The 12,064-nt window shown below is 44.2% G+C and overlaps 1 protein-coding gene across 1 annotated transcript in view; it reads left to right on the top strand.

Annotated features, from left to right (window-relative positions):
* Positions 1 to 12,064, top strand: part of BTF3 (basic transcription factor 3) — a 128,025-nt gene that overhangs the window by 38,232 nt on the left and 77,729 nt on the right. Inside the window, exons 3-4 of the mRNA XM_069627501.1 lie at positions 125 to 238; positions 2,101 to 2,302. Of these exons, the coding sequence (XP_069483602.1) occupies positions 125 to 238; positions 2,101 to 2,302 (316 nt within the window). The remainder of the gene's footprint in view (positions 1 to 124; positions 239 to 2,100; positions 2,303 to 12,064) is intronic.

Here is a 12,064-nt window from a genome sequence, read left to right as displayed (position 1 = left end):
CTGCAGTACATCAGAGGCCAGGCTTTTGTAACTACTTATTCGTTTTTTGAGCCAATTTCTTTCTTTTTTGATAATGGATATAACTGCTTGTTTAAAATAACCTGGCCCTTTTTTTCCCCATTAGGGTACTGCTCGCAGAAAGAAGAAGGTTGTTCACAGAACAGCTACAGCTGATGACAAGAAACTTCAGTTCTCCTTGAAGAAATTGGGTGTCAATAATATCTCTGGTATTGAAGAGGTATGTTTAGCTGTTTGATTGGTGTAAAATGTGAAAGCGACTTGAGATGGTTGGAAGTAAACACACAACATTTTTACCTTTTTATGTTTGCACATCCACACAACCTCATTTTTATCTTGTTTGCAGCGGTTTTAGGGGAAATGACAATGTGTGAATAAACAATTTGTCATTACATAATCTTTGAGTTGGTCTGCCTTTGATATAGTCTTGCCTCCCCACGCTTACACATCTCGCTGGCCCCTCACCCATATTCCTCATTTAGTTTTTTGCAGCTGACTGACTGGGCAACCTGAGTACTGAGTGGTTTTGTGTAGTGCACTGGCACACACTTGGGGGTTTGCTTCAACTCCTATTCTGAGGTGTATCTTTTGTGCACCTTAAGTTTGTAGTTACCCCTGCATTAACCGCAAGTGGTTGGTGTTCATTATGTTGTGTGGGATAATTTAGTCTTGGTTGCCCCTGCAGTCTTGTTTTTGATGTTTGCGTTCAGTGTATCTTTACCTTTTGGCCAGGCAGTTGAGAGGCTTACAGTTCTGTTTTGTGACCCTGGTGTTTTGTTGTTAATCCAGGTTTAATATATTCTTGGGAGGGTGAGGGGTGAATTGTAATGTTCTCCCTAGGCATGTTTATACCAGTTTCCTCTCCACGCCTTCCAACCAATCCAGAATAAGGCTGCAAGACTTATCCTTGGCCTCAAGCCCAGGAGCCGTATCTCTCCACCCCTAAAATCTCTCCACTGGCTCCCGGTTGCTGCAAGGATCACCTTGAAATCCCTCTACATTATCCATAAGGCTGTCTGGGGCCAGGGACCACGCTATCTACAACTCGCTCTCACTAAATACTCTCCTTCCAGATCTTTCCGATCCTCCAGTTCCAACTCTCTGCTGGTCACACGCTTCTTAAGCAGAGAGCTGGTAATCGTTCCCTTTCCTCTGCTGACTCTGTCTAGACTCTCTCGACTCTCTCCTCAAGCCGGATCTCCTTAAGTACTGCAAACATCTGAAGACTTTTCTTTTCTCCCCTTCCTTCCCCTCTCCCTCCCGTGCTAATCCGCCACAGTCGCTGAGATTGGCAGCCTGGGCCCTTAAGAGTTGAATTCGGTCCTGGCCTTCTACCCAATCGCCTTAAGCCCTTACTGGCTGGTTGTGTCCCTCAGGCCTGCACTTATTGGATTGGCGGCTGACCTCCCTCTTACCTGATGTTCGCTGCCTTGCACTTACCGGTTTGCCTCTACAATGGGTACTCTGGCACTCTTAACCCCCCCCCCCCCCAACCACTCCCCGGTCCCCTCTTGGGGGGGGTTGGGGGGAGAGTCCCTCCTGCACTTGCACCTGATCCCTTTGCCCCCCCTCTCTCGCTCTGCACTTGCATGCTCCGAATGTCACATGATCTAGTAGGACTACTGTTGTCTGTTTTTCATTGTCTTTTCTTTCATTGTCATATTTTGCTCCCTTCCCTTTTGCCGTGTGGCACTTGGAAACGGTTTTCTAGCTGTATAAGCACCTTATAAATGCCCAATAAACTAAAATAGGTTTGTTGAGTAGGTTTTTTTAATTATCTTAATACATTTGCAAAGATTATTGTACTCCCCTTAGGGTTTATAATTTGAGCCCTGAATGTGGCTTGCTTGTCCAATTGATCTGCATATTAAAGGCTTAATCCATGCTTCCATATCTGGGTGTAGGAAACTGTAGTTACACCTTCAAAGAATATATCAAAACCAGAATCGACTTGGAACAGACGGGCAGCTTTCCAAGTGTCGTCTGTTGACACTAAGGCGGGTTCCCAGCGAATGCAAATCCCGTTGAACCTAGAAACTTCTCTTGACAGTTTTTTGAGTGTGTCTCTCTTGCCTGTTTCAGGTTAATATGTTTACTAACCAAGGAACAGTTATTCACTTCAACAACCCTAAAGTTCAAGCCTCCCTAGCTGCCAACACCTTCACAATAACTGGACATGCAGAAACCAAACAGCTGACGGAGATGTTGCCTAGTATATTAAACCAACTTGGTGCCGACAGTCTGACAAGTTTGAGGAGGATTGCAGAAGCTCTGCCAAAACAATGTAAGTCTCTCTGATGTATGCAGTAACATTTTGTTGGTTCACCCAGGTTGCCATTATGTTGGATAGGCTTCTCCAGTCAAGGTGGCCTTCATGCTCGATAAGCACGTGACGAACACTTCATTTATGACAACTGTCAAATATTTGTTTTAGTCTTGCAGTGCTTGTGTATAGCTTAACGTAAACATTCCACTATGCGTCCAGGCTGTGCTAACTCTGGTAACACTTGCAGAATGCAGAGGCGCGGCTAATGGTTTTCCAACTTCGTTATGAACATATTGTGCTTTCTCTATGCTAATTATTCTGGTTACCAGTTGAACATTGTGTCCAGTTTAAGACATGCACTACCAAGACCTACATTCCTGAAAGACCGGTTTACGAGATGTCACATCAACAGCTTGGATTCAGCATTTGTGGGTAGCTAAAAATGTCTAATTGGGGAAGATCAAGGAGGGCTGTCAAAATATGGCACATCCTGCCAATTGAGCTAAAACCCACTGATGACAACTTTCCACTTCCAAAAAAACCAAAGGCACTCTGTTTCTAATCTACCCCTGGACAGCCTCGTCCCCAGTGTTATGAAGGGCACCTCCAAGAATTAGTTAGTTTACTCAGCCCAAATTTTTTAATGTTTGTATGGTTGGTCCTTTCTTGCTGTAAAAATATTCAATTGAGCTTCAGAAAACCTAGTCCCTTTTTCTGTCTAAGTAATGGCTTTTGCTCTATTTCAACCTATTCATTAAGTTAAACTCCATTCCCATAGGTGGCTTTCTTAGTTCTGTAAATTTGTAAAGAACGAACAACTTGACTTATTTTAAATTAAATTGGGGAACTACAAATGACCAACAAAGTGCCTTGAATTGACCATTCCCTAAACGCTGTGCCTTGAAGCACAACCTGTTCCGCCTGTCATATGGCACGTGTGTTATTGTGCAAGGACACAATTTCTATTTATTTGGGAAGACCTTTGACAGGCGCACTTTTAGACTTGTTGTTTTTCAGCCAAAAAGTTGCATTCATTGATACATGAACCAGATGCTTGTAAAGAGTGCAGGAACAGCATGAGTGTGAGTTGCAGACATGCCAAGAATACAGTTAGACAAGATTAATTGATTTACACACGTACAGTTGACGGGGGGAGGGGGGAGGGTGGAGGGGGGCATGTGATTGGGTGTGCTGTGAACAAGTCTGTAATAAAAAGTTAAAAGCAGCACACTTTTTAACAAGACGGCTAGGCTAGAGAGGTTCTGTGAAAGGAACATTGAAATGAGAGCAGTTTATGAAGCCAGCCGAGTGTTTAGAGCATGTGTTGATATTTGAACATCCTTGCTAAATATTGCTATCAGACTCTGCTCCTCACAGCCAGCTCGTCTCTGTACATATCCTATTTCATAGATCTAATTGTCTTTCCTTTACGGTTTCGTATATTTCCATCTGTAAATTGCCCTCCCATGGCGGTTTTGGCTGATAATGGTGAAGCCAAAATATGTATATTTTGTGTTTTTTAGATACGTGTATGCACAGCACTTCCGGTTGCTGTTCCTTACTGTAGGACGTTCATTTTATTTGCCTGATGGCTACCTGATATTGGGCCAAGCTTTAACTCCCATTCAGAATGCCATCTCTGGTGCCTCCTAACCCCCACCTAACACCATCATTTGAAACGTGCATATTTATGCAGAAGGGCGGCTGGCAAAATTGACTCTCCCTGGGAGTTTAAAATTGTGCGCAAATCCTGCAATTCGGGACCAAACAACGAAGTTCTCCGGCTCTATAGCTTTGTTAGTTAAATCAGGGCTATGCACTTTGGGGTCTTATTTCGCCTGTCTCTTCCATGGTAGTAGCAAGCAGTTAAAAAAACACACGTGTGTTCGCACACTTTGCGTTTTACATTTCTTGTGATTCATTGCTTTGTATATTTGATTTTTAGGAAATACAAAAATGTTTACTTATTTAGTCGTTTGGCTTAATATACACTTTTAATATTGTTTTACTTGTGGCTTGTATGTAAAGGAACAATATGGTATCCTTGCAGTTTAGATGGAAACTGCATGTGGGGTTACTAACACGCTAATTGTTTTCTCTCAATCACAGAATAGCGTCATCATTTGTGAGGCAAACTAAATCCTCTTCGTGGAGCATTCCACTTCAGATGAGACTGCTCCCAACCCTTTAGAACTAGCATCAATCGTGATCATTGGCCTGCTTGCTGGACTAAATCACGCTAGTGCTGGGGCGCAGCATAGTATATTAATCCTTTTGTTATGCACTTAGTAAGTGTGGCAGGACCGGATTTCAAACCTGTGTTGCTCTCCGTTGTCTTGCTTCCAAGACAAACTTGTTGCCCCAGAGCTATCCTCCCAGCATATACAGTTGTTCGTACTCCACTGCCTCTTCACAAGCGTCTTCCCAGCCAAATCTATCACCCTTCAACCCCACTATTCCTCTCCTCCTTCCCCCCGTCTGCGGATAGCTGATCTCAGAAAATAATGTATTTGTTGTTAAGCTCGGCGGACTCCAGAAATGGGCAGAACTGTTCTGTATTGTTTTATGCCCAGGAGTCCATGTGGGACTCCTGGCAGTGCAGCTCTTCCTCTTTTTGGTTTGGTGTACAGACCCTTGGGATACCCTTATGGCACCCATGGGTGGGGGTACAACCCTGTGCCCCTAGTATGTTCTTGGGCACCTGTGTGGGGCCACAGAGCAGGGTATGCGCTGGTGGCAGCTCCATGCTGAATTTGACAGGTGCTCCGAGTATCCTCCGTTTTGGGGCTACCCAGGCCTTGCCATTGGAATCATTTGATTCCTGATAGGCAACAGATGGCCCCTGCGGCCTCTTGCTTTCTATTGCCTTTTTTTCTCAAAGTCCTGGGAAGCCCTGCCTCTGTCCCTTCCCCCTGACTGGCTGTTCGGTGGAAGTTCCATATATGGTTTTGTGGGAAAGTCCAGGCCAGACTGACTGGAGCCTCCCCAGTGACTGTATGCTGTGGGTACACCCTTGGGGTGGGACCTGGGTGAATGGAATGGATGACCAATATGCACTTCTTGTTATGGGTGTCTAGTTTCTGGTATGTGACACAAAGACAGACAGCCCTGCCCGAAACTGGTATGAATGCAGTGTGTAGTGCTGAATGGCTGTGTACTTGTTCCAATACACATTCCTTGTTGCGAGTGTCTGAGAGGGAGGAGGATGGCCTGAATGCACTGTAAGCCTGATTGGCTGACTGACTACTGAATGCTCTTCTGAGTGATTGGTTGCCTGAGTGTGACCCAGCAGAATGAATGAGACAGATATCCGGGGGCCTCTCACTGCTAGAATTCGTTCAGAAGCTGAAGTCGAAACTGATGCTTGATCTCGACCACCAAGCCCGAAGAAGGTTTACCGCTGTACCTTCACCGCAATCTGAAAGCTTGTGAGACTGATGCGAGAGAGGACCTGGCTAGGAGACCTCTCCCTGAGCTATGAGGGAATATCGTGCACCGCTAACCTTTGCCGAAGCTCCCTGGAAGTCAGACTCTCGACAGGCTGCCGACCGGAGACTGGGACTGCCGAGGAGAACTAAGAGAAGCACCGGACATTCCGTCCACCGTCATCGACCAGGGTTCACAGGTTTGCTATAACCGCTGGAAGCCCGTTGAAGCTGTGTTGCCCAGAAGCAGGGGCCGCTTGACGCCGACGGCCAGAGCTTCAACGCTCCACCTGTTTAAGACACTTGAATCCAAGGACACTCTCGCCTGCACCACCGACCGCTTTGTCCCGCCGGAGAGAGTCAATGCCGCTGATGCGCTGAGGAGTATCTGCTGGTGGGTTTCCCACCACCCAAAGACCGCAGAGACACTGGACGGCTTCACGCCCTTGCTTTGCCAACGTTCAGACTCTTTGCGGTAATTATTGTCGTCAAGGTGCCCCGCACGCCTCATCCTCGCAGGACGTCCAGGACTGATCGTCGACGAGCACCGCCAGGACCGAAGCTGCTGCCTCAACGCTGTGGTTCACCATTTCTCGAGGGATCTCGATGATCTGTGGCTCCTGCCTTAAAGGGAACTGCTAAAGAAGGATCAGTTGACGACCCAACGTCGAAACCTACTATTCCAGGTACATTGGGGTTGTAGATCTATTTAGAACGAAATAAGACTCTTGTGAACAATATATATATGGACTGGGCTTATATAATATCTTTATTTACAGGTTGCCCAGGTTGGGTGTCGGGGGAGATCTCCACACAGCGCTGTCTAGTGGGAAGGGCCAGTATTCTGCCTATTATCTGCTTTTCCTTCTATGTCTATATTGTTGCTTCTCTTTATTGATTTGTGTGACATTTAAACTAAGTACAGATGATGCACTTTAATGAAATCCAATAGTAATTGTGGTACGTAGAACTGTGTATCTATTTGCCATTATAGATTAACTGAGCACAAATTGAGTTATTGTGATTGTGTATATAGCCTTGAACCTTAATTATATAAAGACGGTTTTCACTAATGGTGTGTAGACATTCATTTGTGGGTGCTTGGGGGCTACACTGTACTTAGGAACCAGCCTGCATCACCACCTGAGAGCTAAGCCTTGATTGCTCGACTACGTTACCAATAATAGAGCTTGGCTGGGGTCCTCTGTGCCTCTCCTCAGCCATATAGCAGGAGTACAGACACGCCCCTCCAGTGTTTACACAGTCCATTTTACAAAATACAGTTCACATCCTTTCCTTGTACTTCTTTCGCTTCTGACCCATATACTAAGCGGTCGTCCTTGAACACCATCAGCCCTGGCACACTTTCAAGCATGGGGGTGGGGAGAGCATCAGTCGTTGAAATGCAACCACTGCGGATGCTAAATCAAACTGCATCCTCAAGTACTGATATATGCCGAATGGGGAATAAAGGTAGTGTAACCTTTGTGCAAGGTGATCAGGCGATAAGGTGCAGACGGGTCTGTTCTGCTCCTCTGGTTAAGTTAAACATCTGAGAGGGCTGGCGTGTTGCATTTATCCTACGTAATATTCCTATTAAGCACCCTCGGATCAATTCATAATCTCACCTTTTTCATTCGCTTTATGAGCTACCACAATGGGAATGATCTGTTCAAACATTTCTGTTGGTTCGTTTGAAGCAGAGGGCAGTGCAAAGATCAGTTTACTTGACCGAAAACCAGAATGCTTCTTTGATTTTTATCTACATGGATGTAATTGCAAGCCATGGAGAAAAGTTGCTGAAACTGATTTAATTTTTCTCTGAAGCCTTTCAAAAAATACCGCACACTGTGATAAAAGGAATGGTTTGTTCTGCTGTGTTGGTTGTTAGATGCTCAGGAGCAAACGGAAGCACTGTGCATATTTATTTTCCTAGCATTTTTGGATTGTATAATAAGACGGAAAACTAAGTTGCAATTAAGAATTCATATTTTGTTACACGGTATGCTCCCAAGCCCCCCACCTCCCCCCCCCCCCCCCCCCCCCCCCTCCCCTCCCCGTCCAGTGAAAGCAAAGCAGTATTGCACAATTTTATTTTTCGGGTTTTCTGTGCTGTATATAAAAAAATGTAGAGGCAGATTTTCTCATGATTACAAATGATGAGAATGCACGTTCTAGTTTACATCCATTCAACCTTGCCGTCAACGGGGTACGTATGGTCAGTGGCAGCAGAGTCTTTGCTGAAGGGTGAGTGATTGGCATTACACTAATCACAGGTGTTTAACCTTCTCAAATCATCAAGACTACAATTAAAACCTCCAAAACCTGCTTCTCCAGGAAGTGCAAGCACTGTTAAAAAACACCAAATGAAAGTTACATTTGCAAAACAAATTAGTCAAAACCTGTCCCTGTGATAATCCAGATACATATTTAAAATTATGTAGAGCTTCATGCATGGTTCGTCCAACATCTAGACACTGATTATTATATCTGTCTATACCCACTTTTTGAATGACGTTGGCCATTAAAATTGCTTAGTGGATTGAGCGCTCGTTGCTGCGATCTGTGCATGATCGGCAGGTTTTATCCCGGCAAAGCCAACTCGGCCTTTCATCCTTTGAGGTCAGTAAAGGAGTACAGACTTCGGTTTTGTGATCATTGTGATCAATATGTTCGATGTACAACGCTTTGCCAAAAGCGCTATATAATTAACAATTTGACCATGAGATTGTGTATCGAATTAACAGTCCTTGCCTCTCTGCACTGTTGTATCATAACGCTGGCATACCATTAGGTAGTAGTAGTTCCAGGATATGAGGACTTTCATTAAATATCAAGATAATTCTTCTGTTGGACCTCAAAACACACAATACTGTTCAGGTTTGCTTTACTATGTAATTGCTAGGTTTTTGTGTTTTCAAACTTTCAGTATATACAGTGGAGATCAAATGGCGTGCATGAAATGGCCAGACCTTCGAGAAATAATGAAAGGTGTATTCTGTCACAATGCAGAAAGCTGAGGCATGGTAAAGATTTTCATACAGTTTTTGCACATGTTGGCTGGATGTTGCATACATTTTACTCTCTTGCAAAGGAGAATACTCTCTTGAAATCATGTACTCTCAAAGTTAAAAAATAGGGAGTAAAATACTCCCAACTGGAGCGCTGCCCTCACTCATCCGCCTGTCCAGGTCCCCAGCCTGCCCAGGTCCCCATTTGCTTTATCCCTTGACGATATCGGAAAATTCCTGACTTCATGAGCTTCTGGTTGGATGCCCTCCTTAAGGGTCCTCGTTAAGGTAAATTGTGGCTACCCTTTTAGTGTCCCAGTGCCTTCTGTGAAAATGCCAGGAAAGCTGGACTTAACCACCAAGGCATTTTCTCCTATCGTCACTAAAGCAGAATCCAAACTGCTGGCGCATAGCTAGATCGCAAGCTTGTTTGTCCCATCCCAAGACCTTCACACCCTTCTTTCCCCACCCACCTCCATAAATCTTAACCACAGTTATACAATCTTTAAACTCTTCTAAAGCATCCCTGTACCCATGATGACAAGGTTGCAACCCTTGGTTTAAAGATTCTGCATATGTTCTTTGTATAATTTTGAGCTAAAATAAATCTCAATCTACCCTTCACTTGTTCTAATGGTGTATGGGGATTCAGAGTACACCATAGTGTCCACTCATGAACATGTCCACTTATCAACGTTTAACACACATTAGGCACATACACACCACAGCAAAATGCCCTTGCCCACCATGTGGAGAATTTCTGGGTAACTGCTTGGCATGACTTTGAATTAGCGTAGTGGCCTAGGCTGCCACACCCAAACATTTGATCTGGAGCTATCTATATATTTTTTTCTGTTTGCATCTATTTTTATTTCTACACTAACTTGTCATCCTTCTGTTTGCTCCCCACCAATTTTCTTCCAATCATCTTTCCCCTCCTTCGTCTCCTACCCTTTCACCCCACCTTATTTGTCTTAACGATTGCTGCTTTTCTCTTTTATATCCCTTAAAATAGGATAGTATGCTCCACCTCCTTAGTTACCACAATGGTATTCCCCAAGAGGGGGTTTCCACTCCTCGATAGCCTTTTTTTTTAATACTTTTGTTAGTGTAGACAATTTTATATGTGATCAGCTCGTCGGGAGTAACATCCTTGCCAAAAGTGCATGGTTCTATGCAGGCACACATTCATCATCTCACTCATCAATTTTGCTTTCTTGACTAAAGGTAGTACCTGTTTGACTACACATTTTGGGTAGGAATCTAAATCCTTTTGCCTTCTGGCCACTCCATACTCATTTATTCCATCCGCCTTCCCATCCAGGCGGAATTCCTCCATTTGGGTGTAAGACTCTTTTGCTTACTTGGGGTTGATTCTTCAGTCTGTGGTATCTAAATAATTGACCCAGTATTCGTTCCATGCCACCAAGGAATTGTGGGTTCCCTTGGTGCAGCTAAAAAGCTCTGTGGGGTTTTACTGTTTGTCTGCATATTCAGTTAGAATTAGCCAAGGTTCTACCTAGGGAAATGAAAGGGAAAAGAATGTCAGATGGCCAGAAGGGAAGAAGGAAGAAGCAAATAAAAAAGGGCAGACAAGGTGTGAGGGTAACCACTGAGAATGTGACATTGGTCTAAGCCAATTGGAGACATTGTGCTGAGCTGACACTGTTACCAATGTGCTTCTCGAGGGTCTGATGATGCATTGTGAGACATCACATTTGGTTATCCAAATATATATATATATATATATATATATATATTTTAAACTTGGCTTTCCTAGGCTTCAGAGGATTGAGCAAACAAAACTTGCCATGAAAGGCACCTGCTCAAACTGGTAGGCTGAGAGTCCCTCCTCTGAGCCATATATGCAACTGTTGTCGGGACGACAGCAATCTGGTGTGCCACACAGTCGTCCACATCTTAGTACTGGTCATGTGGGGACATCAGTTGTTGAAACGCAACCACTGCTGATCCGCAGGATTCACTGCTCTGTTCCCGCTGTGTCAAGGTCGCAAACTCCCTCATCCCCACTTGAGGTGACCAAAAAGGTCTTTTATCAACATAAGGCAAACACCCTTCTTACATTCTCTCTACTTGGTTCTCCCTCGGACTGCCACTCCTGGAACTCCTTCTCCTCAAGGTTCTCTGTTTTTAGAAGCGTTCAACACAAGTAGTAGGTTACAACACTCTTATTCTTTGCTTTAAATGGAAAACTCCTCATTAGTGATGATTCATTAGTCTAACCCACGGGTTCATGCAAGACCTTTATATCATTTCTGGTTTAGGGTGAAGGGATCGAATACAAAGATTGTAAATACAATGAAAAGGACCGAAAACAAATCAAATGCGTTTTTTTTTGGGGGGTGGGAGGGGGCGGTGGGGATCCCCCGTTTTTTGGCAAAAACCGCAAATTTAACCTATACGAAGGCCCAAAAAAAATGCATTTAAAAAAAGGAATTGGATCATTTTTTGGTTTTTTTTCGCTCCTTTTGATTCGAATATATTGTATTAGATCCTTTTGCATTCGACCCTTTGACTGGACACCATAATTTCTACAGCCCTATCCAGTGGGGCACACATGGTAATAGCCCCTCAGCCCAAGTTGACACAAGCTTGGGGACATTACCAACTTGGGAGTCGCTGTTCATACCCCCAGGGACAGGCTGAATCTCAGAGATACAGAGAAGTGCATGGAGAAATGAGACGGAGCTCCATTTCTGTTGTGACCAGTGAGCTTGTGACCCTTGTGGAATGGGGATCGTAATATGAGGGGAAACCGGTATGTAGTCTGTAGCCTTCGAGCGGTCTGGGTTTGAAAAATGCCATGTTCAAAATGGCACTACCCTGTTGGCAGACTTTTCCTGGAGCAAATGATTGGCATTTTAGCTCATTTGCACACCGAAAATGCATTGCCCATCTGGCTCAGAACTGGAGGTGAACGTCTCGAGATGGTTACTGCTGTGGTGTGAGACTTTGATCAAATGGCTTAATCGACTTTCACATTACAGGGCAAAGGATTTTTTTCAAGCCTTTTGAAACAACCATAACTTGGTATTGTTTCATTACACGTCTATTATAGAACTTTGATAAGACATTCTTTTATTTTGGAACCATTGTACATAAGTTGTTTGTTTCTTTTGTTATTGGCTCAGGGGCAGCGTACTCGCCTTGGAAGCAAGACGACATGGAGCACCACAGGTTCAATCCCCGGGTCCACGCTTAGAAACCTCTGGGTATTAAGAGCATTATAAATAACCCTTCATATATCATTGAAGAAATAACGAGACAAATTGGCTCACACCCCTCCTTAATATATAGACTTACCTCTGCCTTCGCTACCAATG

This window comes from Ambystoma mexicanum, chromosome 6p (assembly GCF_040938575.1).
Source record: "Ambystoma mexicanum isolate Mex_15411 chromosome 6p, UKY_AmexF1_1, whole genome shotgun sequence".
NCBI lineage: Eukaryota > Metazoa > Chordata > Amphibia > Caudata > Ambystomatidae > Ambystoma > Ambystoma mexicanum.
The sequence above is the reverse complement of the archived record's forward strand: the minus strand, read 5'-3'. Positions and strand labels throughout refer to the sequence as shown.